We start from the raw sequence: 25,115 nt of genomic DNA, 5'->3' as shown, positions 1-25,115 counted from the left end.
CCTATATTGTTGCAAGGTCTGTATGTTGGTTGTTGCAAAGCTTGTGTGTTGGCTGAATCCTTCCTATCTTACTGGTGGCTGGCCCTGCCCCTCAATTGTGCTTCCGGTTTTGGCTCCGCCCCTAGACTGCAAGGGGGTGGGGCCTGTTGGGGGTCATGTGATTGGGCTGCTCAGTCAAAAATGCCCGGGCCTATTTTTTGTCCCAGTCCGGCCCTGCATGGTAGTGTGTGTCAGATTTCCAGTAACAGGAGTTTTAGCAAATTATAGAGCCAATTCATTCTGGAAATCAGCAGTGGTCTGAGATAATCATCAATGTGATAAGTATCGTTTTTGCCTTACTGCATCTTAAGACCAACATCACACTCGACATCCTATTGATTGTGGTATCTAAGAGGTTAAACAGCCAGCAGAGGGAGTTATCTTAGTAGCAGTGCAATGTAATAAAAAGGCAGATCGTGGGAATGGCCCGCTACCCAAACATACTATTACATCACAGGGTAGAAAGGAGATTTTATCTAAATTGCTCTACATTTCTGTGTTGATTAATTTCTTTAAATATTTTTATATTGATGGACGCTCCTTTCTTTCGACACAGAGATCCAAATTCTATTTATGTTCATAAGTTAAAGCTCCCTCTAGTGGTAATCTTATGAAGGGGTAATCCCATCTTACACTTTTATGGCATCTCCACAGGATATACATAACAGAAGAGGGTTCACTCCTGCCTCTGGGATCTATTGGGATTAAGTGGGTACTCTGACAACTATTTACCTATTTAAATCAACTGAAATCAATGGTGGGCGAGTGGTGGCTCTATTTGCATGCAAAGTCTATGAGAGTTATGATATAGACACATATTGCTTGCTTAGACCTTTCTGTATCTCTCATAGACTGGTCAGAGCAAGGTTGTGCAGATAACAAGCCAATTAGGCCATGTCCCTCATGTTTTTGGGATTTGTGCACAATGCCATGATTTACTATGGTGGGCAAACCCCTTTAAAGGGGTTATACCATGATTGATGTAAAAAATGAAAATCAGACATCATATAGTACATGACAGCTTCTAACAAAACTAGAACCAGCCCTGTACCTCACATGGACCCAGCGATCTCCGCATTCATTGTTCCACTTGACCTCCTAGATTTATTTCAGGTTGGTAGCCCAGAGCATGTGTCCTTTCTCAGGGAATGCATCCTTTCTGCTGCAGCTATTTCTCTGTAACCGCCACAGCTTTTAACGGACAGTTGACGATTTAAACTTTAAACTAAGATTTAAGCATATGCGGCCACCTCAGTGAGATGGACAAAAAATAAAGGAAAAGAACAAACAGCAGGTGGCGCCATACAGAAAAAATTAATTGAATAGCTCACTGACTATACTACATTTTTAATTACATGCAATTACAAACGTATTTAGATCCAGGTGCTGGTTTAAAAAAATGTAGACTATGTTTCGTAGCACAACCCCTTTAATGGGTTTTAACCCGGCACAGCCACCAATCAGCTGTTTGAAGAGGCCCTGGTGCTCCGGTTGGCATAGCAACCTCCACATAACTTACCAAGCACAACACCATACACTGTATTGTGGTTGTGCTTGGTATTGCAGCTTAGGCCCATTCCCTTAAGGTATAACTGTCATGTTTTGCATTGCAATTATGCATAAAGCAATCTTTAATACCCCTACAATATGAGAATCTTCTCAAGATGGCTCTTGTCAGTTCTCTGAGGCCAAAACTGCCTTCTCTCACTTCACATACACACTTGCTGTAGCCAGCAGCCCCCTGCCAGCCAATCAGATCTGATTACTGAGAGACACGCCTCATCACTCTAAAGCCTAATGCAGGCATGCAATGCCCCTCTGTTTTGTCTTTACACTAAAAGGAAAGACAGACAAGCCATTGCAACAGTCTTTTAAGGGACCAGTGGAAAGGGACAGGGGACATAATGAAAGCTGTTATTATAAGGTAAGTACAGATCTTTTGACAATCATTGACAGACTAACTCAGGTATACATGCCTAGCCATAGCAGCCATAGCAATGGCTATGGGGCCCTACGCCACTGGGGGCCCGGGATGCTGGCTGAGGATTAAAAAAAAATAATTAAAGTGGTGGCGCGATCGGTGCGATAGGGGCCCCCCTCTCCATATTGGTGGCAGCGGCAGTTCCGATCGGAGTCCCAGCAGTGTAATGCTGGGGCTCCGATCGGTAACCATGGCAGCCAGGACGCTACTGAATTCCTGGCTGCCATGGTCAGTTACTCTGCAGCATATTTACATGCGCTGTGGCCGCCGGGCACTCCTCATTCTTGTAACTTGTCACAGGTCTGTGCGGCGCATTGCTATAAGCAATGCGCCGCACAGACCTGTGACGCGTTACAAGAAGAAAGAGCGCCAGGCGGCCACAGCGCGTGTGAGTATGCTGCAGAGTAACTGACCAACTGCCGCTGACACCACTGATGGGGGGGCTGGAGGGCACACTGCCCACCAATGATTTTTATACCTGGAGGGGGGGGGGGGGGGGGGGCAAACTGCCCACCAATTAACGATTTTAATACAGGGGAGGGGGGGGGCACACTGCCCACCAATGAATGATTTTAATACAGGGGAAGGGGGGGGCACACTGCCCACCAATGAATGATTTTAATACAGGGGAGGGGGGGGCACACTGCCCACCAATGAATGATTTTAATACAGGGGAAGGGGGGGGGCACACTGCCCACCAATGAATGATTTTAATACAGGGGAAGGGGGGGGGGCACACTGCCCACCAATGAATGATTTTAATACAGGGGAAGGGGGGGGGGGCACACTGCCCACCAATGAATGATTTTAATACAGGGGAAGGGGGGGGGGCACACTGCCCACCAATGAATGATTTTAATACAGGGGAGGGGGGGGCACACTGCCCACCAATGAATGATTTTAATACCGGGGAAGGGGGGGGGAACACTGCCCACCAATGAATGATTTTAATACAGGGGAGGGCAGGGGCACACTGCCCACCAATGAATGATTTTAATACAGGGGAGGGGGGGCACACTGCCCACCAATGAATGATTTTAATACCGGGGGGGGGGGGGGGGGGGGCACACTGCCCACCAATGATTTTAATACCGGGGAGGGCGCACTGGGGGCTGATGGAGATGGTACTGGGGGCTGATGGAGAGAGAGGCCACTGGGGGCTGATGGAGAGAGAGGCCACTGGGGGCTGATGGAGAGAGAGGCCACTGGGGGCTGATGGAGAGAGAGGCCACTGGGGGCTGATGGAGAGAGAGGCCACTGGGGGCTGATGGAGAGAGAGGCCACTGGGGGCTGATGGAGAGAGAGGCCACTGGGGGCTGATGGAGAGAGAGGCCACTGGGGGCTGATGGAGAGAGAGGCCACTGGGGGCTGATGGAGAGAGAGGCCACTGGGGGCTGATGGAGAGAGAGGCCACTGGGGGCTGATGGAGAGAGAGGCCACTGGGGGCTGATGGAGAGAGAGGCCACTGGGGGCTGATGGAGAGAGAGGCCACTGGGGGCTGATGGAGAGAGAGGCCACTGGGGGCTGATGGAGAGAGAGGCCACTGGGGGCTGATGGAGAGAGAGGCTACTGGGGGCTGATGGAGAGGCTACTGGGGGCTGATGGAGAGGCTACTGGGGGCTGATGGAGAGGCTACTGGGGGCTGATGGAGAGGCTACTGGGGGCTGCTATGAGGCTACTGGGGCTGATGGAGAGGCTACTGGGGGCTGATATGGGGCTACTGAGGGCTGCTATGAGGCTACTGAGGGCTGCTATGAGGCTACTGAGGGCTCTTATCTGAGTTCTGATTGGGGGTCATTCATATTGGGGTCTGAGCTGAGGTGTGATATGAGGTCTTATTGGGGTCTTATTAACATTGGGGTCTTATTGGCTGTCAGCTGAGGTCTGATTAACATTGGGGGTCTGATTGGTGGTCTGACCTGAGGTGTAATGAATTTTTTTTTTTTCCGGAGCAGCTTGGAGAAAAAAGACCTCACCGTCTCCCACACTCCTTCTGCCCGGTCAAGCCAGCCAGCACCCCTGAGGCCTAGCCAGCCAGCACCCCTGAGGCCTAGCCAGCCAGCACCCCTGAGTCTTCAGAACTGTAAGCAAATTATATATAAGGGGAGCTTATAATATGAAAGAGACGAATTATGTCAGAGCGGCTCTTCACCTACACGTGTATCAGCACTAGATATATACCCCTTACTCTCCCTAATACCCAAACTACACAAGATACATATCCCTACCTTCTGTCTAATACACATACACACCCCACGATATGTACTTTCACCTTCTTGTGTTACAGACCCCTGTACAATTTAACAATCTTCTTTAATACACAGATATTTAGATTCATACATTAGCACAAATGCGTTGCCAGTGACCAACTGTCTGTGCTCAGTCCTACGCGTAACCGTCGCAAGTGCATGAGGAGCTGCGGATGTGGCGGCGAGGTCCGAGAGGTATGTGGGGGTGGGAGAACCGGGAAGGGGGGGGGCCCATAATTTTTTTTTGCTATGGGGCCCAGTCATTTCTAGCTACGCCCCTGTGCCTAGCTCGAATAAACTAGTATATAAAAATAATAATAATATGACAGTTACACTTTAAATTAGGACTCGTCTGCACATAGGCCATGTGAGCAATGAATGCAACTTCACTGACATAGGAAGAGGCTGCAGTGCTCACAGCCTCTTCAAAACAGCTGATCGGCGGATGTATCGGGAGTCGTTACCACACCTATCAGATACTGATCGCCTATCATGAAGATAGGTCATCAATATTCTACTCCCGTAGAACGCAACATATATAGTCAACATTGAAAAATAACCTAGTCCTAGTGTAGATTGAATTGCAACTGAAGTATAATTTCAACTCCTTTCTATAAAGTAAACATGAAAGTTCTCCACAGTCTCCAGTCTTAAGAAGACGTACAAATGTGATTAAAAAGTGAAACAACTTAAAAAACTTTTATGCTGCTATGTGTAAAGTGTTTTACGGAGAAAAAAAAAAACCTATGAGTGTTCTCATACTGTCAGTGTCGTGCTTGCCTTTTAGTTCATTCACATAGCCTTCTTTACAGCTGTGCATGAGCTGGAGAATCCATTTGTGCTGTGCTCCAATACACTGCCAAGCCGGGTCACCCGGAGCGTGGAGTTCGGAAAGATATCTGCAAGAAATAAATTAGGGATCAAAGATCAGCAGCTGACTAGAGCAACAAAGCACCACAGAAATCAGCACCACGCTGCAGGCTTTTATTGTGCTCTCTCTTTAGTTACATTTAAGTACTGGATCCACAGAACTTTGTGGTTAGTATTCAAACCAGCTGACAGTCTTCCCACTCATTTGAGAAATCCGTACCAGATCCCAAAGATGGTTGAAACATTAAAGTGCACATATGTTTTTATTGCCCAGACATGATCTCACTAGTTTTCAAAGGGGTTGTTCGAGTTCATTTAAAAAAAAAAAAAATTATACTTCCCATCTACTCCTATCCTCCCAGCCACTGAAGAGATTAATATATACACATATACTAGCAGAAGGACCCGGCTTCGCACGGGTATATTTAATCTATTTCATTTAATGTTTTTGTATCGACAGTATCCCCCTCATAACGTGACCTCTACAGCACTCCACCCCCTTAACAGTGACCCCCCCCCCCCACAGTGCCCCACCTCCTTAACATGGGACCTCCACAGCAGCCCACCCCCTTAACTTTGACATTCACAGCAGCCTGCCCCTTTAACAGTGAGTTCCACAGCACCCCAACCCCTTGACAGTGACCTTTACAGCACCCCGCCCCTTAACAGTGACCTCCATAGAGGACAGTCCCCTTAACTGTGACCTCCACCATTCTCTGCCCCCTTGACAGAGACCTCCACAGCGCCTGCCCCTTTAACAGTGACTGCCACAGTACCCCGCTGCCTCAACAATGACCTCACAGTACTCCGCTGCCCCTTTAATAGTGGCCTCCACAGTCCCCAGTCTCCTTAACAGTGATTTCCACAATAACCCGTCCTCTTAACAGTGACATCCACAGTAGCAGCCCCTTTAATAGTGACTTCCAAAGTCACCTCAACAGTAACCTCCACAGCGCCTGCCCCTTTAATAGTGACCTCCACAGCATCCCACCCCCTTAAGGCCCCTTTCACACAGGCAAGTATTCCGCGCGGATGCGATGCTTGAGTTGAACGCATTGCACCCGCACTGAATTCCGACCCATTCATTTCTATGGGGCTGTTCACATGAGCGGTGATTTTCACGCATCACTTGTGCGTTGCGTGAAAATCGCAGCATGCTCTATATTCTGCGTTTTTCACGCAACGCAGCCCCTATAGAAGTGAATGGGGTTGCGTGAAAATCGCAAGCATCTGCAAGCAAGTGCGGATGTGGTGCGATTTTCACGCACGGTTGCTAGGAGACAATCGGGATGGAGACCCGATCATTATTATTTTCCCTTATAACATGGTTATAAGGGAAAATAATAGCATTCTGAATACAGAATGTATAGTAAAATAGCGGTGGAGGGGTTAAAAAAAATAATAATAATAATTTAACTCACCTTAATCCACTTGATCGCGAAGCCCGCCATCTCCTTCTGTCTTCATCTTAGCTGTGCAGCAACAGGACCTGTGGTGACGTCACTCCGGTCATCACATGATCCATCACCATGGTAAAAGATCATGTGATGACCGGAGTGACGTCACCACAGGTCCTGTTGCTCCACAGAGCTAAGATGAAGACAGAAGGAGATGCCGGGCTTCGCGATCATTTGATTAAGGTGAGTTAAATTATTTTATTTATTTTTTAACCCCTCCAGCGATATTTTACTATGCATTCTGTATTCAGAATGCTATTATTTTCCCTTATAACCATGTTATAAGGGAAAATAATACAATCTACAGAACACCGATCCCAAGCCCGAACTTCTGTGAAGAAGTTCGGGTTTGGGTACCAAACATGCGCGATTTTTGTCACGCGAGTGCAAAACGCATTACAATGTTTTGCACTCGTGCGGAAAAATCGCGCGTGTTCCCGCAACGCACCCGCACCTTTTCCCGCAACGGCCGTGTGAAAGAGGCCTAACAGTGACCTCCACAGCAGCCGCCACTTTATTATTGACCTGCACAGTACCCCATTTCCTTAAGGGTCCATTCACACGTCCGTAGAATGGGTCCGGATCCGTTCCGCAACATTGCGGAACTAATCCGGACCCATTCATTCTCTATGGGGCCGGAAGAGCATTTCCGGAGCGCGGCCCCGATCTTCCAGTTAGCCGCCCCTGAAAAAAAATAGAACATGTTCTATTCTTGTCCGCAATTGCGGACAAGAATAGGCAGTTCTATGGGGGTGCCGGACGGGTGTACTGTGGATCCGCAAACACTAAACACGTGTGAATGGACCCTAACAGTGATTTTCACAACACTCTGCCCCCCTAACATTGGCCTCTACAGCCATCTGCCCCTTAACACTGACCTCCATAGCGGATCGTCCCCTTAACTGTGACCTCCACAACAGCCTGCCCCCTTAACTGTGACCTCCACAGCACTTCGCTCCCTTAACCGTGTCATTCACAGCGCCCTGCCCCTTTAACCACCTCAGCCCCCAGTGCTTAAACACCCTGAAAGACCAGGCCACTTTTTACACTTCTGACCTACACTACTTTCACCATTTATTGCTCGGTCATGCAACTTACCACCCAAATGAATTTTACCTCCTTTTCTTCTCACTAATAGAGCTTTCATTTGGTGGTATTTCATTGCTGCTGACATTTTTACTTTTTTTGTTATTAATCGAAATTTAACGATTTTTTTGCAAAAAAATGACATTTTTCACTTTCAGTTGTAAAATTTTGCAAAAAAAAACGACATCCATATATATATTTTGCTCTAAATTTATTGTTCTACATGTCTTTGATAAAAAAAAAATGTTTGGGTAAAAAAAAAATGGTTTGGGTAAAAGTTATAGCGTTTACAAACTATGGTACAAAAATGTGAATTTCCGCTTTTTGAAGCAGCTCTGACTTTCTGAGCACCTGTCATGTTTCCTGAGGTTCTACAATGCCCAGAAAGTACAAACACCCCACAAATGACCCCATTTCGGAAAGTACACACCCTAAGGTATTCGCTGATGGGCATAGTGAGTTCATAGAACTTTTTATTTTTTGTCACAAGTTAGCGGAAAATGATGATTTTTTTTCCTTACAAAGTCTCATATTCCACTAACTTGTGACAAAAAATAAAAACTTCTATGAACTCACTATGCCCATCACGAAATACCTTGGGGTCTCTTCTTTCCAAAATGGGGTCACTTGTGAGGTGGTTATACTGCCCTGGCATTCTAGGGGCCCAAATGTGTGGTAAGGAGTTTGAAATCAAATTCTGTAAAAAATGACGAGTGAAATCCAAAAGGTGCTCTTTGGAATATGGGCCCCTTTGCCCACCTAGGCTGCAAAAAAGTGTCACACATCTGGTATCTCCGTACTCAGGAGAAGTTGGGGAATGTGTTTTGGAGTGTCATTTTATATATACCCATGCTGGGTGAGAGAAATATCTTGGTCAAATGCCAACTTTGTATAAAAAAAATGGGAAAAGTTGTCTTTTGCCAAGATATTTCTCTCACCCAGCATGGGTATATGTAAAATGACACCCCAAAACACATTCCCCAACTTCTCCTGAGTACGGAGATACCAGATGTGTGACACTTTTTTGCAGCCTAGGTGGGCAAAGGGGCCCATATTCCAAAGAGCACCTTTTGGATTTCACAGGTCATTTTTTACAGAATTTGATTTCAAACTCCTTACCACACATTTGGGCCCCTAGAATGCCAGGGCAGTATAACTACCCCACAAGTGACCCCATTTTGGAAAGAAGAGACCCCAAGGTATTCGCTGATGGGCATAGTGAGTTCATGGAAGTTTTTATTTTTTGTCACAAGTTAGTGGAATATGAGACTTTGTATGAAAAAAAAAAAAAAAAAATCAGCATTTTCCACTAACGTGTGACAAAAAATAAAAAATTCTAGGAACTCGCCATGCCCCTCACGGAATACCTTGGGGTGTCTTCTTTCCAAAATGGGGTCACTTGTGGGGTAGTTATACTGCCCTGGCATTTTCCAGGGGCCCTAATGTGTGGTAAGTAGGTAAATGACCTGTGAAATCCTAAAGGTGCTCTTTGGAATATGGGCCCCTTTGCCCACCTAGGCTGCAAAAAAGTGTCACACATGTGGTATCGCCGTATTCAGGAGAAGTTGGGGAATGTGTTTTGGGGTGTCATTTTACATATACCCTTGCTGGGGGAGAGAAATATCTTGACAAAAGACAACTTTTCCCATTTTTTTATACAAAGTTGGCATTTGACCAAGATATTTCTCTCACCCAGCATGGGTATATGTAAAATGACACCCCAAAACACATTCCCCAACTTCTCCTGAGTACGGCGATACCAGATGTGTGACACTTTTTTGCAGCCTAGATGCGCAAAGGTGCCCAAATTCCTTTTAGGAGGGCATTTTTAGACATTTGGATACTAGACTTCTTCTCACGCTTTGGGGCCCCTAGAATGCCAGGGCAGTATAAATACCCCACATGTGACCCCATTTTGGAAAGAAGACACCCCAAGGTATTCAATGAGGGGCATGGCGAGTTCATAGAAATTTTTTTTTTTTGGCACAAGTTAGCGGAAATTGATATTTTTAATTTTTTTCTCACAAAGTCTCCCGTTCCGCTAACTTGGGACAAAAATTTCAATCTTTCATGGACTCAATATGCCCCTCACGGAATACCTGGGGGTGTCTTCTTTCCAAAATGGGGTCACATGTGGGGTATTTATACTGCCCTGGCATTCTAGGGGCCCTAAAGCGTGAGAAGTCGTCTGGAATATAAATGTCTAAAAAATTTTACGCATTTGGATTCCGTGAGGGGTATGGTGAGTTCATGTGAGATTTTATTTTTTGACACAAGTTAGTGGAATATGAGACTTTGTAAGAAAAAAAAAAAAATAATTCCGCTAACTTGGGCCAAAAAAATGTCTGGAGCCTTACAGAGGGGTGATCAATGACAGGGGGTGGTGATCAATGACAGGGGGGGTGATCAATGACAGGGGGGTGATCAGAGAGTCTATATGGGGTGATCACCACAGTCATTGATCACGCCCGTGTAAGGCTTCATTCAGACGTCCGGATGCGTTTTGCGGATCCGATCCATCTATCAGTGCATCTGTAAAAATCATGCGGACGTCTGAATGGAGCTTTACAGGGGGGTAATCAATGACAGGGGGGTGATCAGGGAGTCTATATGGGGTGATCACCACAGTCATTGATCATGCCCCTGTAAGGCTTCATTCAGACGTCCGGATGCAGTTTGCGGATCCGATCCATCTATCAGTGGATCCGTAAAAATCATGCGGACGTCTGAATGGAGCTTTACAGGGGGGTAATCAATGACAGGGGGGTAATCAATGACAGGGGGGTGATCAGGGAGTCTATATGGGGTGATCACCACAGTCATTGATCACGCCCCTGTAAGGCTTCATTCAGACGTCCGGATGCGTTTTGCGGATCCGATCCATCTATCAGTGCATCCGTAAAAATCATGCGGACATCTGAATGGAGCTTTACAGGGGGGTGGTCAATGACAGGGGTGTAATCAATGACAGGGGGGTGATCAGGGAGTCTATATGGGGTGATGACCACAGTCATTGATCACGCCCCTGTAAGGCTTCATTCAGACGTCCGTATGCGTTTTGCGGATCCGATCCATCTATCAGTGGATCCGTAAAAATCATGCGGACGTCTGAATGGAGCTTTACAGGGGGGTAATCAATGACAGGGGGGTGATCAGGGAGTCTATATGGGGTGATCACCACAGTCATTGATCACGCCTCTGTAATGCTTCATTCAGACGTCCGGATGCGTTTTGCGGATCCGATCCATCTATCAGTGCATCCGTAAAAATCATGCAGACATCTGAATGGAGCTTTACAGGGGGGTAATCAATGACAGGGGTGTAATCAATGACAGGGGGGTGATCAGGGAGTCTATATGGGGTGATAACCACAGTCATTGATCATGCCCCTGTAAGGCTTCATTCAGACGTCCGGATGCGTTTGGCGGATCCGATCCATCTATCAGTGCATCCGTAAAAATCATGCGGACATCTGAATGGAGCTTTACAGGGGGGTGATCAGGGAGTCTATATGGGGTGATCACCACAGTCATTGATCATGCCCCTGTAAGGCTTCATTCAGACGTCCGGATGCGTTTTGCGGATCCGATCCATCTATCAGTGCATCCGTAAAAATCATGCGGACATCTGAATGGAGCTTTACAGGGGGGTGATCAGGGAGTCTATATGGGGTGATCACCACAGTCATTGATCACGCCCCTGTAAGGCTTCATTCAGACGTCCGGATGCGTTTTGCGGATCCGATCCATCTATCAGTGGATCCGTAAAAATCATGCGGACGTCTGAATGGAGCTTTACAGGGGGTTGATCAATGACAGGGGGGTAATCAATGACAGGGGGGTGATCAGGGAGTCTATATGGGGTGATCACCACAGTCATTGATCACGCCCCTGTAAGGCTTCATTCAGACGTCCGGATGCGTTTTGCGGATACGATCCATCTATCAGTGGATCCGTAAAAATCATGCGGACGTCTGAATGGAGCTTTACAGGGGGGTGATCAATGACAGGGGGGTGATCAATGACAGGGGGGAAATCAATGACAGGGGGGTGATCAGGGAGTCTATATGGGGTGATCAGGGAGTCTATATGGGGTGATCAGGGGCTAATAAGGGGTTAATAAGTGACGGGGGGGGGGGGGGGTGTAGTGTAGTGTAGTGGTGCTTGGTGCTACTTTACTGAGCTACCTGTGTCCTCTGGTGGTCGATCCAAACAAAGGGGACCACCAGAGGACCAGGTAGCAGGTATATTAGACGCTGTTATCAAAACAGCGTCTAATATACCTGTTAGGGGTTAAAAAAAAACACATCTCCAGCCTGCCAGCGAACGATCGCCGCTGGCAGGCTGGAGATCAACTCTCTTACCTTCCGGTCCTGTGAGCGCGCGCGCCTGTGTGCGCGCGTTCACAGGAAATCTCGCGTCTCGCGAGAGGACGCGTATATGCGTCCAGGCGGAATGAATCAACCACCTCCAGGACGCGTCTGTGCGTACAGCGGTCCGGAGGTGGTTAAAGCTGACCTACAGCATTGAAGAAAAATGGCTGGGTTGTTATGGAAACCTGGTGTAAAACTGCGTGTATGTGGACATTAAGGTCCTGCGAGCTTCTATTGGCTGATAAGGGCCATGTGACCGTGTGTATGGGAGTTGGGATATGTGGAGAAATACCTGCAGGCTTCTATTGGCTAATGTAGGTCATGTGATGTGCCATATTTTTTGGGGATTATATCAGGAACGGTACGTACTAGAGAGCTGAGACCCGATCTAAAACCTTCCCGGATACCTGATGTACCCGTGTGCCAAATTTTGTGATTGTAAATGTGACGGTGTGGATTCCTCAAGCGGACATACATACATACACACATACATACACTCAGCTTTATATATTAGACTAGCAGAAGGACCCGGCTTCCCTCGGGTATATTTAATCTATTTCATTTAATGTTTGTGTGTGTTGTTAAAAGATAGACAGTATCCACTATAACAGTGACATCTAAAGTACCCTGCCCCCTTAACAATGACCCCCCCCCCCCACAGTGCCCCATCTCCTTAAAATGGGACCTCCCCAGCAGCCCACTCCCTTAACTTTGTCCTTTACAGCAGCCTGCCCCTTTAACAGTGAGTTCCATAGCACCCCACCCCCTTGACAGTGACCTCCACAGGGGCCCGCCCCTTAACAGTGACCATAGGTTACAGTCCCCTTAACTGACCTCCACCATCCCCGGCCCCCTTAACAGAGACCTCCACAGCGACTGCTTCTTTAACAGTAACTGCCACAGTACTCTGCTCCCTTAACAGTGACCTCCACTGTACCCCGCCCCTTTAACAGTGACCTCCACAGAGCTCCGTTCCCTTAAAATGTGACTTCCACAACACCCCACCGCCTTAACAGTGACCTCTACAGCATCCTTCCCCTTAACACTAACCTCCATAGCGGACCGTCCCCTTAACGGTGACCTCCACCATTCCCTACCCCCTTAACATAGACTGGTTTGGAATATGTGGGCAAAACGACTCGTGAATTCCGGAGACGGATTGGCGAACACCTGGGTGACATGAGACATGGTACTCCCATGGCCAAGCATATTGAATTGAGTCATGATGGCGATTACTCAGGAATGAGGTTTATGGGCATTAGAGGTGGTTCCCCCATCAAAAAGAGGAGGGGATTGGGACAAGAGGATATTGCAAAGGGAGAAATGGTGGATATTTGAATTAAAAACGGTCCAACCTAAAGGCTTAAATGAACAGTTATGATTTGGCTGTTACATCTAAAATGATATCCCGTGTCTGCTTGAAATCCCCTTAGAAACCATGCTAAAATTACCAGCTTTATCATCCCCCTACCCCACCCTCGTCCCTGGGGTCATGTATGTATACATATACATAAATTACACGATTATTCGGCTTTTTGTTGATTTACATATAAGTTAATTGATCATTTGGCCGCTGGTTTCTTTTAGTTTCCTTTTTTTCCTTTCTTTTTTTCCACCTGTTTTTTTCTGCTTGTTCATTTGAGGGATGTATATACTTTCCTCCTGTGAGTCTAACTGGATATACCTTACCAGTATAGTGACTGTGAATCGGCCCTTTAAATATCCCTATTGTGCTACTAGCTACTATCTGTCAATTAGCACAATATAGTGTAATGCGGTTTATTTGTGGAGCGTGGAGTCGGGGAGCGTGTTTTGGCCTATTCATTCCTCCCTCCTCCCGCCCAGTTCTGCCCACCGATGACATCACCAAGTGGGGTGTGTCTTTGCCGCTTGTGCGCGCCATCTCCTTTTCTTTTTTAGGGGGAGTGTGCGAGCGGTGCAGGTGCGCCTCCTTTGGATGCGATGCTAGTCGCGTGACCAGTCTGGTCATGTGTTCTCTCACGTGATTACTCATGTGATCGCTCACATGGTAGGAGGGGCGGACCTTTAGTCAGTCCGCGGGGGTTTAAAACCAGCCAGTACGGACACCCAAACTGTCACTGTTATACCAGTCCCCCGGTGATTTGGCCGTTGGCCATTGAAACGTGTCGGGACGTGCTGTGGAATTGGTATGAGTGTACCCCTGATCTGTGGTCTCCCTGACGAAGCTGGGCAGTCATCGCCACTATACAGGGACGACTAGGGACACCTAGAGAGAGGTGGGGTGTGGAGTAAGTTACAGGGATATATAGGGGAGGAGACCCAGTACCTGTGTCCCTCTAACCTTTTCTTCCAAACTTCCTACTATAGTATACTCTCCTCTCAGGATATCTGTATACTCTATTGTACCTTTTATAATTTTCTGTGTCTGCGTGACTACTTTATGCATGCATGTTTTTAGTAATTGAGAGATATCTAATGGACCTATCTTAGCGTGAATATTTATTGAAAGTTACGTTTTAATAAGGTCACCCACTAACTGTTAATTAGTTTTATATTAGATATACTATACATGACCGGTACAACTGGCCTCAGCGGTATATGGCACAAGACCGCTAAGGCAGGTGACTGGCTGATGTCATGAAAACAAAGCCTAACTGGCAGAATGGATCAGCGGCGCTGAAACGGATGTATTTTGGGATGGTGATTGTAAGCTTCATTTTTTATTCTAATAACTTCCCTGTCTTTTAAAAAAAATAACTCAGACCACCGCTTTACCCAAATTTCTCCTACACTACATGATATATGGCTGCCCTTCCATCTACAATATTTATGGCAGATCTTCATGATAGATGTGGGTCCCAACTAAAGGGACTTACAGCTTTCTCTAGAACGGGGATCCTTCGACTCCTGTCCTGCCGTTGGCCGTGAAACTAGAATTTATCTTGGTCTGTTTTTAACAATGAATTACATTTTTTTTAATTATTGTTCAGGCCTTCACTTATGTTAAGACACAAAAGGCAAAATTTACACTATGTAAGGTTGTAGACCACACTTCCAGTTTAAAAATGTACAACCATGTGTCTAAAGACCATGAAAACCTGTATCACTCACTAAGAATAGTCCTTAGTAGCCAGTGGCTACCTATGTAAATACAGCAGGTATTGAATTACTTTTACATGTGTAGGGCAAGAATTCTTGGAGGAATGGATACTACCAGCTTATATGAATGCAACAAACATGGTAAAAAAAAGTAGAAGCGGCTGTTCACCTGATGTAGCGCCTTTGGTCATGCAGGGTGGAAGGCTTTTCCAAAAGTTTATCCAAAAGTAATTTCCTCAAAGCTTCGATCCTGGTTTCTACTTCAGCGTAAACTAGAAAAAAAAAAAAAAAAAAAAAAATCGACAAAAGATTTCATGATTTGTCGGTACATCACAGTATGAACTACACAACTAGGTGAAAACACACATTTGTACCCATTGCTTCCACAGAGAGTGTGGGTGTCTAGATACACCTAGTCTCACCTACTGCATGTCCACGTCTGAAAAAATAGCAAGCATGATGTAAAACCCCAAACAGTTAAAAAAAAAAAAAATAATAATAATTTTTTTTTTAACCAAAAATGGCGTTTCCACTAAAATCCCACTTTTCTGCTGTACAGGGGATGGGGAATACTATGGAGAGAGACTTTTTTATTCTTGGCAAGCATTTTTCCTTTAAAAATAAAGGGGTACATTTATTAAGACCAGCGTTTTAGACGCCGGTCTTAATGAAGCCCCATTGCTGGCGGTGGATCGCCGAAGTTATGAAAAAGTGCCGGCCTCTTCATAACTTCTGCATCCAGCGCCGCTTCTAAATGTAAGCAGGCCTTCTTACTGTCTTATATTTAGACCTTTTTCTACGCCTGAAACAGACATAGAAAATGGTAAATAAGATGGGCCTAGTGGTCCGCCCCCTTCCCTGCCCACATTTTTAGACCTGGTGTGAGCGGGGAGAAGTCACAGATTGCGGCACAACTAATTGTTGCGCTGCAATCTGCTCCAGAAATACGCCTAATTTAAGCATATTTCAGCATGATAAATGACCCCCAAAGTATTTCTCACCTTTCTTAAACACTTCTACTTCAGTCTTCCCAAACAAAGATTTTGCTTTTTCATAGTCATTTATAACCACATCATAATCGCCCTAAATAAATGGAAAAATGCAGAGTCAACTATACATCACAAGACAGCACCTATATATTTATACAATCAATATGGCGAATACTAGTTGCCTGATTTGATACATATGCAAATTAACATAAAAGTGTTATATCTTACTTGTGTGACCAGAGAAGAGTCATATTTTCAAGCTCTGACTCATCTCAGGTTAATTTGCATATGTATCGAATCGGTTTTTATACACAATAAAAGCACACAGAGCTATGGGGACTGGGTATTGCGGATGCGCTAGCGGCGATCTAGTAACCCATGTCCTCAGCTCTATACCCAAAATCCAGGTGACAGGTTCCCTTTAAGAATGTAATAAGCAGTAAGCATATATGCAAATGTCAATTAAAGGTTTTTTTCCAGGAGTACAATGGTGATAAACCTATCCTGAGGACAGGACTCAGAGAGCAGTTGGCCTCTTGCAAACAGCTGATCTCATGGGTGCTGGGAGTTCTGGTCGGATATTGATGACTTATCCTGAGGATAGGTTGTCAAAATATGAATCCCCTTTTAACTGGCCTTTGAATTATAGTAAACGTAATATTGATTGTCTTTCCTGCCGAGGAGGGTTTTCAGGATGCTTTGGAATCATGGATGAACTGAATTTGGACCAGAAAAGGAGTTGGAACTGAATTGAACAATGTCTTAGATATGATATCTAAAATGACTAACTAAACACAGAAAGTCTCATTAGTTGTAACTAATCACCCATCCACCTTGTCAGGTCCCTTTTATCGTACCAAATCATGACTTGGTTTCGGTCAGCCTTTTTTCAGGAAAGAAAAAATAAAAAATCTTCGGTGCTATTCTTGCTCCAAAATACCAGAACCCCCCCTTCCCAAGTGGACATTAAAAAGAGCTTAAAAGTGATCCGGTACAGCTGTCACGTCTTCGTTATAAATGGAAGCCAAGACTATGCTGTGAACAGAGCCTTCGCTAAACCATAAAAATGAACGAACTCATAACAGCAAGAAATATTAACTACTAATATACGGTATATATTTTGAACTCACCTTCTGAATGTTTCTCTCAATGTTGAGAGGAAGGTTGAATAAAAACTTAAATCGCTGAAGAACATTTAGTGCATTTCGCGTGGAGTCTGCTTTATCCTTCCTTCCCAGCACTTCTTGAAACAGAGTATCTGCTGTAGTACTTGCACCTTACAAAAGAAAGCAGGGTCACTGAACCCTCCTCAAATTAAACCCAAGGTTGAGGAGAATCAAACTATACATTACTTCCAAAAACCTACATTGGATTCGGAAAGTCTTCAGACCCTTTCACTCTTTTCACATTTTATTATGTTGTGGCCTTGTGCTAAAATAACAAAAAAAATAAAGTTTTCCCTCCATCAGTTTTCACTCAATCCCCCTTAATAAGAAAGCAAAAACAGAATTTTAGAAATGTTTGCAAATTTATTAAAAATGTAAAAACTAAAATTTTGCATGGACATAAGTATTCAGACCCTTTGCAATGACACTTTAATCTTGCTAGGACATGTTTCTACACGTCCACCTGTGGTAAATTCAGGAGACTGGACAAGATTTAGAAAGACACAGCCTCTGGGCTCTACAGACAGTTATGTGAAGGCACAGATCATTATAAGGGTACAAAAAATGTCTGCTGCACTAAAAGTTCCCAAGAGCACAGTGGCCTCAAAAATTCTTAAATAGTAGAAGTTTGGAACAACCAGGAGTCTTCCTGGAGCTGGCTGTCCCTCCAAACTAAGTAATCGGGGGGGGAAAAGGGCCTTGGTAAGAGAGGTGACCAAGAACAGAATGGTCACTCTGGCTGTGCTCCAAAGATCCTGGGTGCAGATGGGAGAAACTTCTAAAAAGGTCAACCATCACTGGAGCATTCCACCAATCTGGGCTTTATGGCAGAGTGGCCAGAAAGAAGCCTCTGCTCTCTGGTCTGATGAAAGCAAGATTGAACTTTTTGGCCTCAATTCTAAGCATCATGTTCTGAGGAAACCAGGCAGTGCCCAATACCATCCCTACATTGAACCATGGTGTGGCAGCATCATGCTGTGGGGCTGTTTTTCAGAGGCTGGAATAGGGAGACTGGAGTTGAGGGAAAGCTGAATGAAGCAAAGTACAGAGATATTCTTAATGAAAACATGATCCAGTGTTCTCTGGGCTTTAGAATGGGCCGAAGGTTTAACGTCCAACATGAAATTTACCCTAAGTACAGGCCAAGGCAACACAGGAGTGGCTTAGGGACAACTCGCTGAGTGTACTTGAGTGGCCTAGCCTGAGCTGTGACTTGAACTCAATTGAATGTTTTTGGAGAGATCTGAAAATGGCTGTCCACCGATGGTCCCCAACCAACCTAACAGAACTTTAGAGGATCTGCAGAGAAGAATGGCAGAAAATCCCCAAATCCAGGTGTGCAAATCTTGTGGCATCATAGTCAAGAGGACTGGAGGCTGTAACGCTGGCAAAGGTGCTTCAACTAAGTCATGAGTAAAGGGTCAGAATTCTTACTGTATGTCAGTGCAATATTTTAGTTTGTCCTTTTTAATAAATTAGCAAAAAAATAATCACTTTCTCACTATGGGGTATTGAGTGCAGAATGATGGGGAAATTCCGAACACAACTTTTATTTTAGTACAAGGCCACAATATAACAAAATATAAAAAAAAGTTAAAGGGTCTGAAGATTTTCTGAATGCACAGTATTTAGACAAAGTAGACTTCTAAGAATGAACCTGAAATATTTTTATTCTTTTCAAGTTGGAGCGCATCATGCAAGTTTGGGCTAACATGCAAGTTTCTTACAAGTTTACAAAGGTGCTATTGTGACTACCTTATACAGGAGGCCATTGATATATAAATATATATATATAGCTTGTAAATAGCACACATTTCTCTACCCGTGAATTATCCTAATTATTCCTTTACCCCAAAGAAAATAAGAGGAAAAACTGGAAAGGTTTTGATCACTGCCAGCAGAAAGACTCTACATTATCTGGTCTAGTGACCATACTTTAAGCAAAGATGAAGAAATTACATCAGTCTCTCTGGGTGGCTTGCGTGCCATATACTCTGCTCAGCACTGTGGGTGGCCCTGAGCATTTGAACACACTGGCTAAAATAATTGTTTAATACAAATACAAAGTTCCAACTCTACAGGAACCTTACTTTGAAATACAAAATCTTCACCCACATGAAGCTAATGTTTCCAAGTACAGATAGTGGCGTGCAAAAAAGAGAAAAAATATGATAATAAAACAGAAGGTTGGCTGCGAAGCACACGACAGCCATGAGATATCTTGGTGCGATTCTCACTTATTTGTATTGCTGACAATTCTAATATATAGATACAATTTGTCCAATCCAATCAGATATATATTGAAAAAGTAGTATAGACAAACCGCTCACTCCCCTTACAATTCTGGATTGGGTGCTCTAGTCTCAAATTGATTCACTCAAATCAACAAAGGCGTAATAAAAAGTATATATTATGTAGTATGAGACTGGCACTCCCTCGCATGGAAATAGAGCAATAGTAATAGTGTTGTTACACAATATTTAATTGGCAAAATATATTAAAATACAACATCACAATACAATATTAAAATAACAATCGCTGCAGCGGAGACAATATCAGTCCCTAAAAATACCTAAAATCTAAAACTTATATAAAAACTCAAAAAAAGTCTAAAAAGAAGGGGACCATACATCCTGAATGTGCAAAAATATCGCAAGCCAAAAGTGTCAGTCTATTCCTTATAATAGTATTGGCATTCCTTTCTTGTATGCAATATAACATGCAAAATCCATGCAAGGCACCTTTTCAAATATTCGTAATTGTCCGATATAAATATTCAATAAAGTATCCAATCGGACACCAAGTTGTTACTCACAGGTGAATGTCGATTATCCTGCAGTCCCAATATTCAATCCTTTTGATTTTTACTCACGGTATTTATTCACGTGGTTCTCAGTGTTTAACGTTAAACACTGAGAACCACGTGAATAAATACAGTGAGTAAAAATCAAAAGGATTGAATATTGGGACTGCAGGATAATCGACATTCACCTGTGAGTAACAACTTGGTGTCCGATTGGATACTTTATTGAATATTTATATCGGACAATTACGAATATTTGAAAAGGTGCCTTGCATGGATTTTGCATGTTATATTGCATACAAGAAAGGAATGCCAATACTATTATAAGGAATAGACTGACATTTTTGGCTTGCGATATTTTTGCACATTCAGGACGTATGGTCCCCTTCTTTTTAGACTTTTTTTTAGTTTTTATTGAAGTTTTAGATTTTAGGTATTTTTAGGGACGGATATTGTCTCCGCTGCAGCGATTGTAATTTTAATATTGTATTGTGATGTTGTATTTTTATATATTTTGCCAATTAAATATTGTGTAACAACACTATTACTATTGATCTATTTCCATGCGAGGGAGTGCCAGTCTCATACTACATAATATATAAGAGATATATATTGAGATTGTGGATTCTTCATCTAGTAATAAATCCGTCATTCATCAATACATTCATTATGAAACTATAAAGAAAAAATGTGGGGGATTCAGTCAGCACAACCCTGTATGCAGGTGCACATCGCTATGGCGAAATACACATACAAACGCAAAAACACAAATGCAATAGCACTCTGCAACCAGCACTCTGCCCTGCCGCTATGCTGGATGTTGAATGAGGCATTGGTGTACATTTTGGCCAAAGCGTAATAAGCCACTCACCACGTCAAGGTCGCCTCTATGAGTGGTCCCTAACACTAGTTCCTACCTGTTTATGGGCCATGATAGCCACACAAAGTCCAGGGAGCGCAGGTACAGCATGCACGCCAGGCACACTCTGCTTTTCACCCCGTCCGGTGCCGTGACAGCTTTCATCGGATCCAGGGATGCAAGTACCAACATGCATGCTGAGCCCACTATATACTTCTCCTGGAGCCAAATGGCTACTGGTAGGCGCTGTAAAAGTAGACTCAGTTTTATACTGACTTTAAAACCAGCCTCAGGGGCAGACTAACTGGTCAGGTGTGCATGACTGCATGGAGATCGCCATGCCTCCAATATATACACTACAAAGAAAAAATGTGGAGGATTCAGTCAGCACAACCCTGTATGCAGGTGCACATCGCTATGGCGAAATACATATACAAACGCAAAAACACAAATGCAATAGCACTGCTTGCAGTCCCCTTGTAAGAACAATTCTGGAACATCTATTCTTATAACTCTATGTTGTACCATTTCTTTATTATACCGACTATCAGTTTGCAGTGAAGGTCCACATAGGTTTTACCAGTTGGGGGAGTGTTGAGGGACACCCCCCCCAACTGGTAACTGCCCTTCACTACACAATGCTAGAAATGTATTCAGAACTTCTAGCAGGAATAATAAAGGAAAAGAACACAGAGCGATGAGAAAATCGTTTACAAAGGGGATGAAAATAGTTTATAAAACATGTCAGATGAGGTTACAGGTCCTGTTTAACCCTTTCATGACCAGGCCCAAAAAGGCACAACTTTTTGTGATTTTGTGCACCTGGTGGTTTAGTGACTACAAAAATAATGTTTGCAATTTTATTTTATTTTTTTACTTGACTCTTAGGACTTTTTATTAGAATGTGGTTTTTTTTGAGTTTTTTTTTCTTTTTTTAGGTTTCATTTGGAGGAAAACTGCTAATTATTATAAAAAAAAAGTATTTTTTTTTATTATAGCTTTTTATTTCTTAAATATTAAAACTGACACAAAAATTAAATATTGCAATGGGTTACCTATTTTGTGACGATTGTTTTCATATAGAACATGTATAGGTTTGAGAGAACGGGGCGACAGTGACAGCATTTTTAATATCATTTTAATTTGTGATTTTTATAATTTTTTTTTACTTATATTTTTTGGGGCACGTAATCTGTCCCCCAGGAGGTCACTTTTTCCACTGTAACTGGGGCAACCACAGGAGCCCCAGTTACAGGGGAAAACAGCCCCCTGAGGGGGAATGACAGGAGACCCTGCAGCTCTTCTCCTGCCCCTGCTCTAGACACCCCCGGCGGTCACGTAACCGCCGGGACTAACAGAGGAAGCGGCTCCGCTTATTCCTCCTAGAAATGTATAAATGGCAAAATAAATTGCCAAAGTTGGCAATTTATTCATAAATGTGCAATAAGAAGAACAGAGGAATGGAATAACACAAAGGCTAGAATTTATCATTTCTCCATGCCACTTTTCTGGCAAGTACTGTTTTTATACCACCTCAACACTTCCTGAAAAGGGGGCTCTTCAAGGGCAGGGAGAGGGCGTGATGAGGGCAGGGAGGTGTGGGGCCAGTTACATCTATCTTCATTTGCATCAGTTTTCTGCCTTAGGGCTCTTTCATACGAGCGGATGCCGTGCGGGTAATTTGCTGCGTGAAAGAGAGCCAAGCCCCGCACTGGACAGCAGAGACACGGAGCAGTAACATGACTGATAATGCTCTTTGCCTCTCTGGGATCTTTTTACTACAAAATCACAGTGAGATAAAGTTGTCACTGATTTTGTAGTAAAAAGGTAACAGGGAGGCAAAGAGCATCAATCATGTCAATGCTCCGTGTCTCTGCTGTCCGGAACGGGGCTTGGCTCTCTTTCACACAGTGGATTCCACGCACGGCATCCGCCTGTAAGAAAGAGCCCTTAAACCAAGCCTGGAGCTGCCATAGATGTCTTAGAAAGGATGCTGCAGAATTGCTATATTATGGGGAACACACTTATTCCCTAAAACAGACATTTAAGGAGTGGTGACAGGTCCTCTTTAATAAGGAACAGAAACCAAGAATAGTACAAAGTTGCATAACCTTCTTTATAAAATTATTCTGTTTCACCTCTTTTACCATACAACTGGACGCTCAATGTAATATGCAGTGAAATAGGACACTAAATGAAATGTAGGCTTCATACAAAATGCAGGTGCCAGTCTAACACTGCAAGGACTAGGCCCAGAAGTAGAGAAGCCAAACAAACTTAGGAAGTTATTATATCAATATCACAGTGGAAAAAAGGACTCCATATGCTGGCAACGTAGTACAACATAAAAATAGCGCTACTTTCATTACATGGTGGCTGTAAAGTCAGAGACACTCAATCATCGGATCTTGCATTTTTCGCATAATGAGTTTGAGTGAACTTGTAAATGGAAATAGGCAAGATGTTTGCAGGAGAGGAATGAAAGGAAGCAGTTTAGCTGGGAGGAGATGTTTGCTTCGGAACAGAACACTTACTTTTCAGAACTTTCTCCAATTTTTGCGTCACTGACCCTTCCACTTTTTCCGTGCCATCCGTCTCGAGTTTTTGATGGATTGCTGGAAAATAGATGGTCATGAGAAGGAGTTAGATACTCATAACTACACTCTTGTTAAAAACTGCATATAAGTAAGTAACCCACAAAGCAAGCCAAACCTACAGAATTTACCTACAGTCATCAGAATTCTGGATATTTTTTTTTTTTTGTAGAAACGTAAAGGGGTTGTCCGCTTTTTACTATTGATGACTTATCCGCTGCAACTGCTGCGACCAGAGTAATTACAAGTATGGCATCCCTATTCACTTCTACAGGATGGATCCGTCCAGCGGCAACGATTTATGTGCAGTCAGGATTTTAGAGCTGATTTCCGTTATGCGGTCGGACTTTGATCTTTTTCCGGCTTTCTTTAACGATTTCGTTGTTGTTTGGTCTAAGATAGTTCCCCGTGTATTGTGGAGCGGAGCGAGGAAGAACAGCGGTATCGAGAAGGCACGCAGCTTGCTGAACATGCAAGTGTCTAGACACGTTAGGTCGAAAGGTGGAGTAGTGTTTCGTCAATGTCAGTTAGAGGGTGACAACCATAATTTAATGCTACGTGACTGAGTACACCTTAATGACATAGGTTTGGACATCTTTCTATCGAGGTTGCCATTGACAGAGCCCTCTTCATTCTGTTGTGGGGGTCGGAGCTCAGTGTAGGCTTACACCCGACTCCGGTGGTGGAGGGAGGACCTTGTCTAAGAAGAAGATGGAGAAGTGGCAGTCACCTGAAGTTTCCACAAAGACATGCCGCTCTTGCTCACTGTGGCCAGGGTGACCAGGCATGCGAGTTGCCGAAGAAAGTACAGCGGCTTGGGAGTTAAGTGTAGACAAGGTCCCCCTGTCTTTGTAATAAAGCTGTGGCCTCCCCCCCTTTTTTACCACAAAGAAAAGATTCAGTGTATTTGTTTGATAGAGAACCCCCTGAGTGTGTTGGGTGGTGAATGTCGCTTCAGTCTATTTATTTTGCTGCTTTACTACTATTGTACTTTTCAGTAGATCATTCATTTTGTCGTTTTACTACTACTATTGTATTTTTCAACGAAGACCTTCCAGTATATCATTCAGTTCCATTCAGCTACAGAACATTACTGATGGCAGGTACCAGTGCTGAGCGATAATACCTGGTTCTCAGAAGGTGTTCATGTTCATGCCATTGGCAGATAATGGGGTTGAGGTCAGACCTCACCAAGTTCTTTCAGAGGAAACTGGACAAACCACTTTCATATGGAGGAATTATTCTACATAAAAATCTGTACATTTCACAAAAACAGTACTAGCTAATTGGAAAGGTGACATCCGAAGATCAATTTAAGCCTGAAAGTCACTGAACTTTTCAGTGTGATATATTCTGGGTAAGAGGCGATGCTTAAGTAGCTCACTATATACCATACAAATGTCAGGAGTAAAACCGATCTTGAAAATCTCAACATAATTTTGCTCATATAAAAAGGTGCTAATGGAAATCAAAGTTTGTCATTTAGGCCATGTTCACATCTGCATTGTGCCATTTAAAAAACAGATATATATATATATATATATGAAACGACAAACATATCAAATAAGC

The 25,115-nt window shown here is 43.9% G+C and overlaps 1 protein-coding gene across 1 annotated transcript in view; it reads right to left on the bottom strand.

The window, feature by feature from the left end:
* The window catches only part of EXOC2 (exocyst complex component 2), a 200,645-nt gene that overhangs the window by 104,823 nt on the left and 70,707 nt on the right, over nucleotides 1-25,115 (bottom strand). Inside the window, exons 6-10 of the mRNA XM_040431963.1 lie at nucleotides 23,487-23,567; nucleotides 17,255-17,400; nucleotides 16,137-16,218; nucleotides 15,305-15,407; nucleotides 5,050-5,168 (exon numbers count right to left, since the gene is read on the bottom strand). Coding sequence (XP_040287897.1) covers nucleotides 5,050-5,168; nucleotides 15,305-15,407; nucleotides 16,137-16,218; nucleotides 17,255-17,400; nucleotides 23,487-23,567 — 531 coding nt within the window. The remainder of the gene's footprint in view (nucleotides 1-5,049; nucleotides 5,169-15,304; nucleotides 15,408-16,136; nucleotides 16,219-17,254; nucleotides 17,401-23,486; nucleotides 23,568-25,115) is intronic.

The sequence above is a fragment of the Bufo bufo genome, chromosome 5, assembly GCF_905171765.1.
Source record: "Bufo bufo chromosome 5, aBufBuf1.1, whole genome shotgun sequence".
NCBI lineage: Eukaryota > Metazoa > Chordata > Amphibia > Anura > Bufonidae > Bufo > Bufo bufo.
The sequence above is the reverse complement of the archived record's forward strand: the minus strand, read 5'-3'. Positions and strand labels throughout refer to the sequence as shown.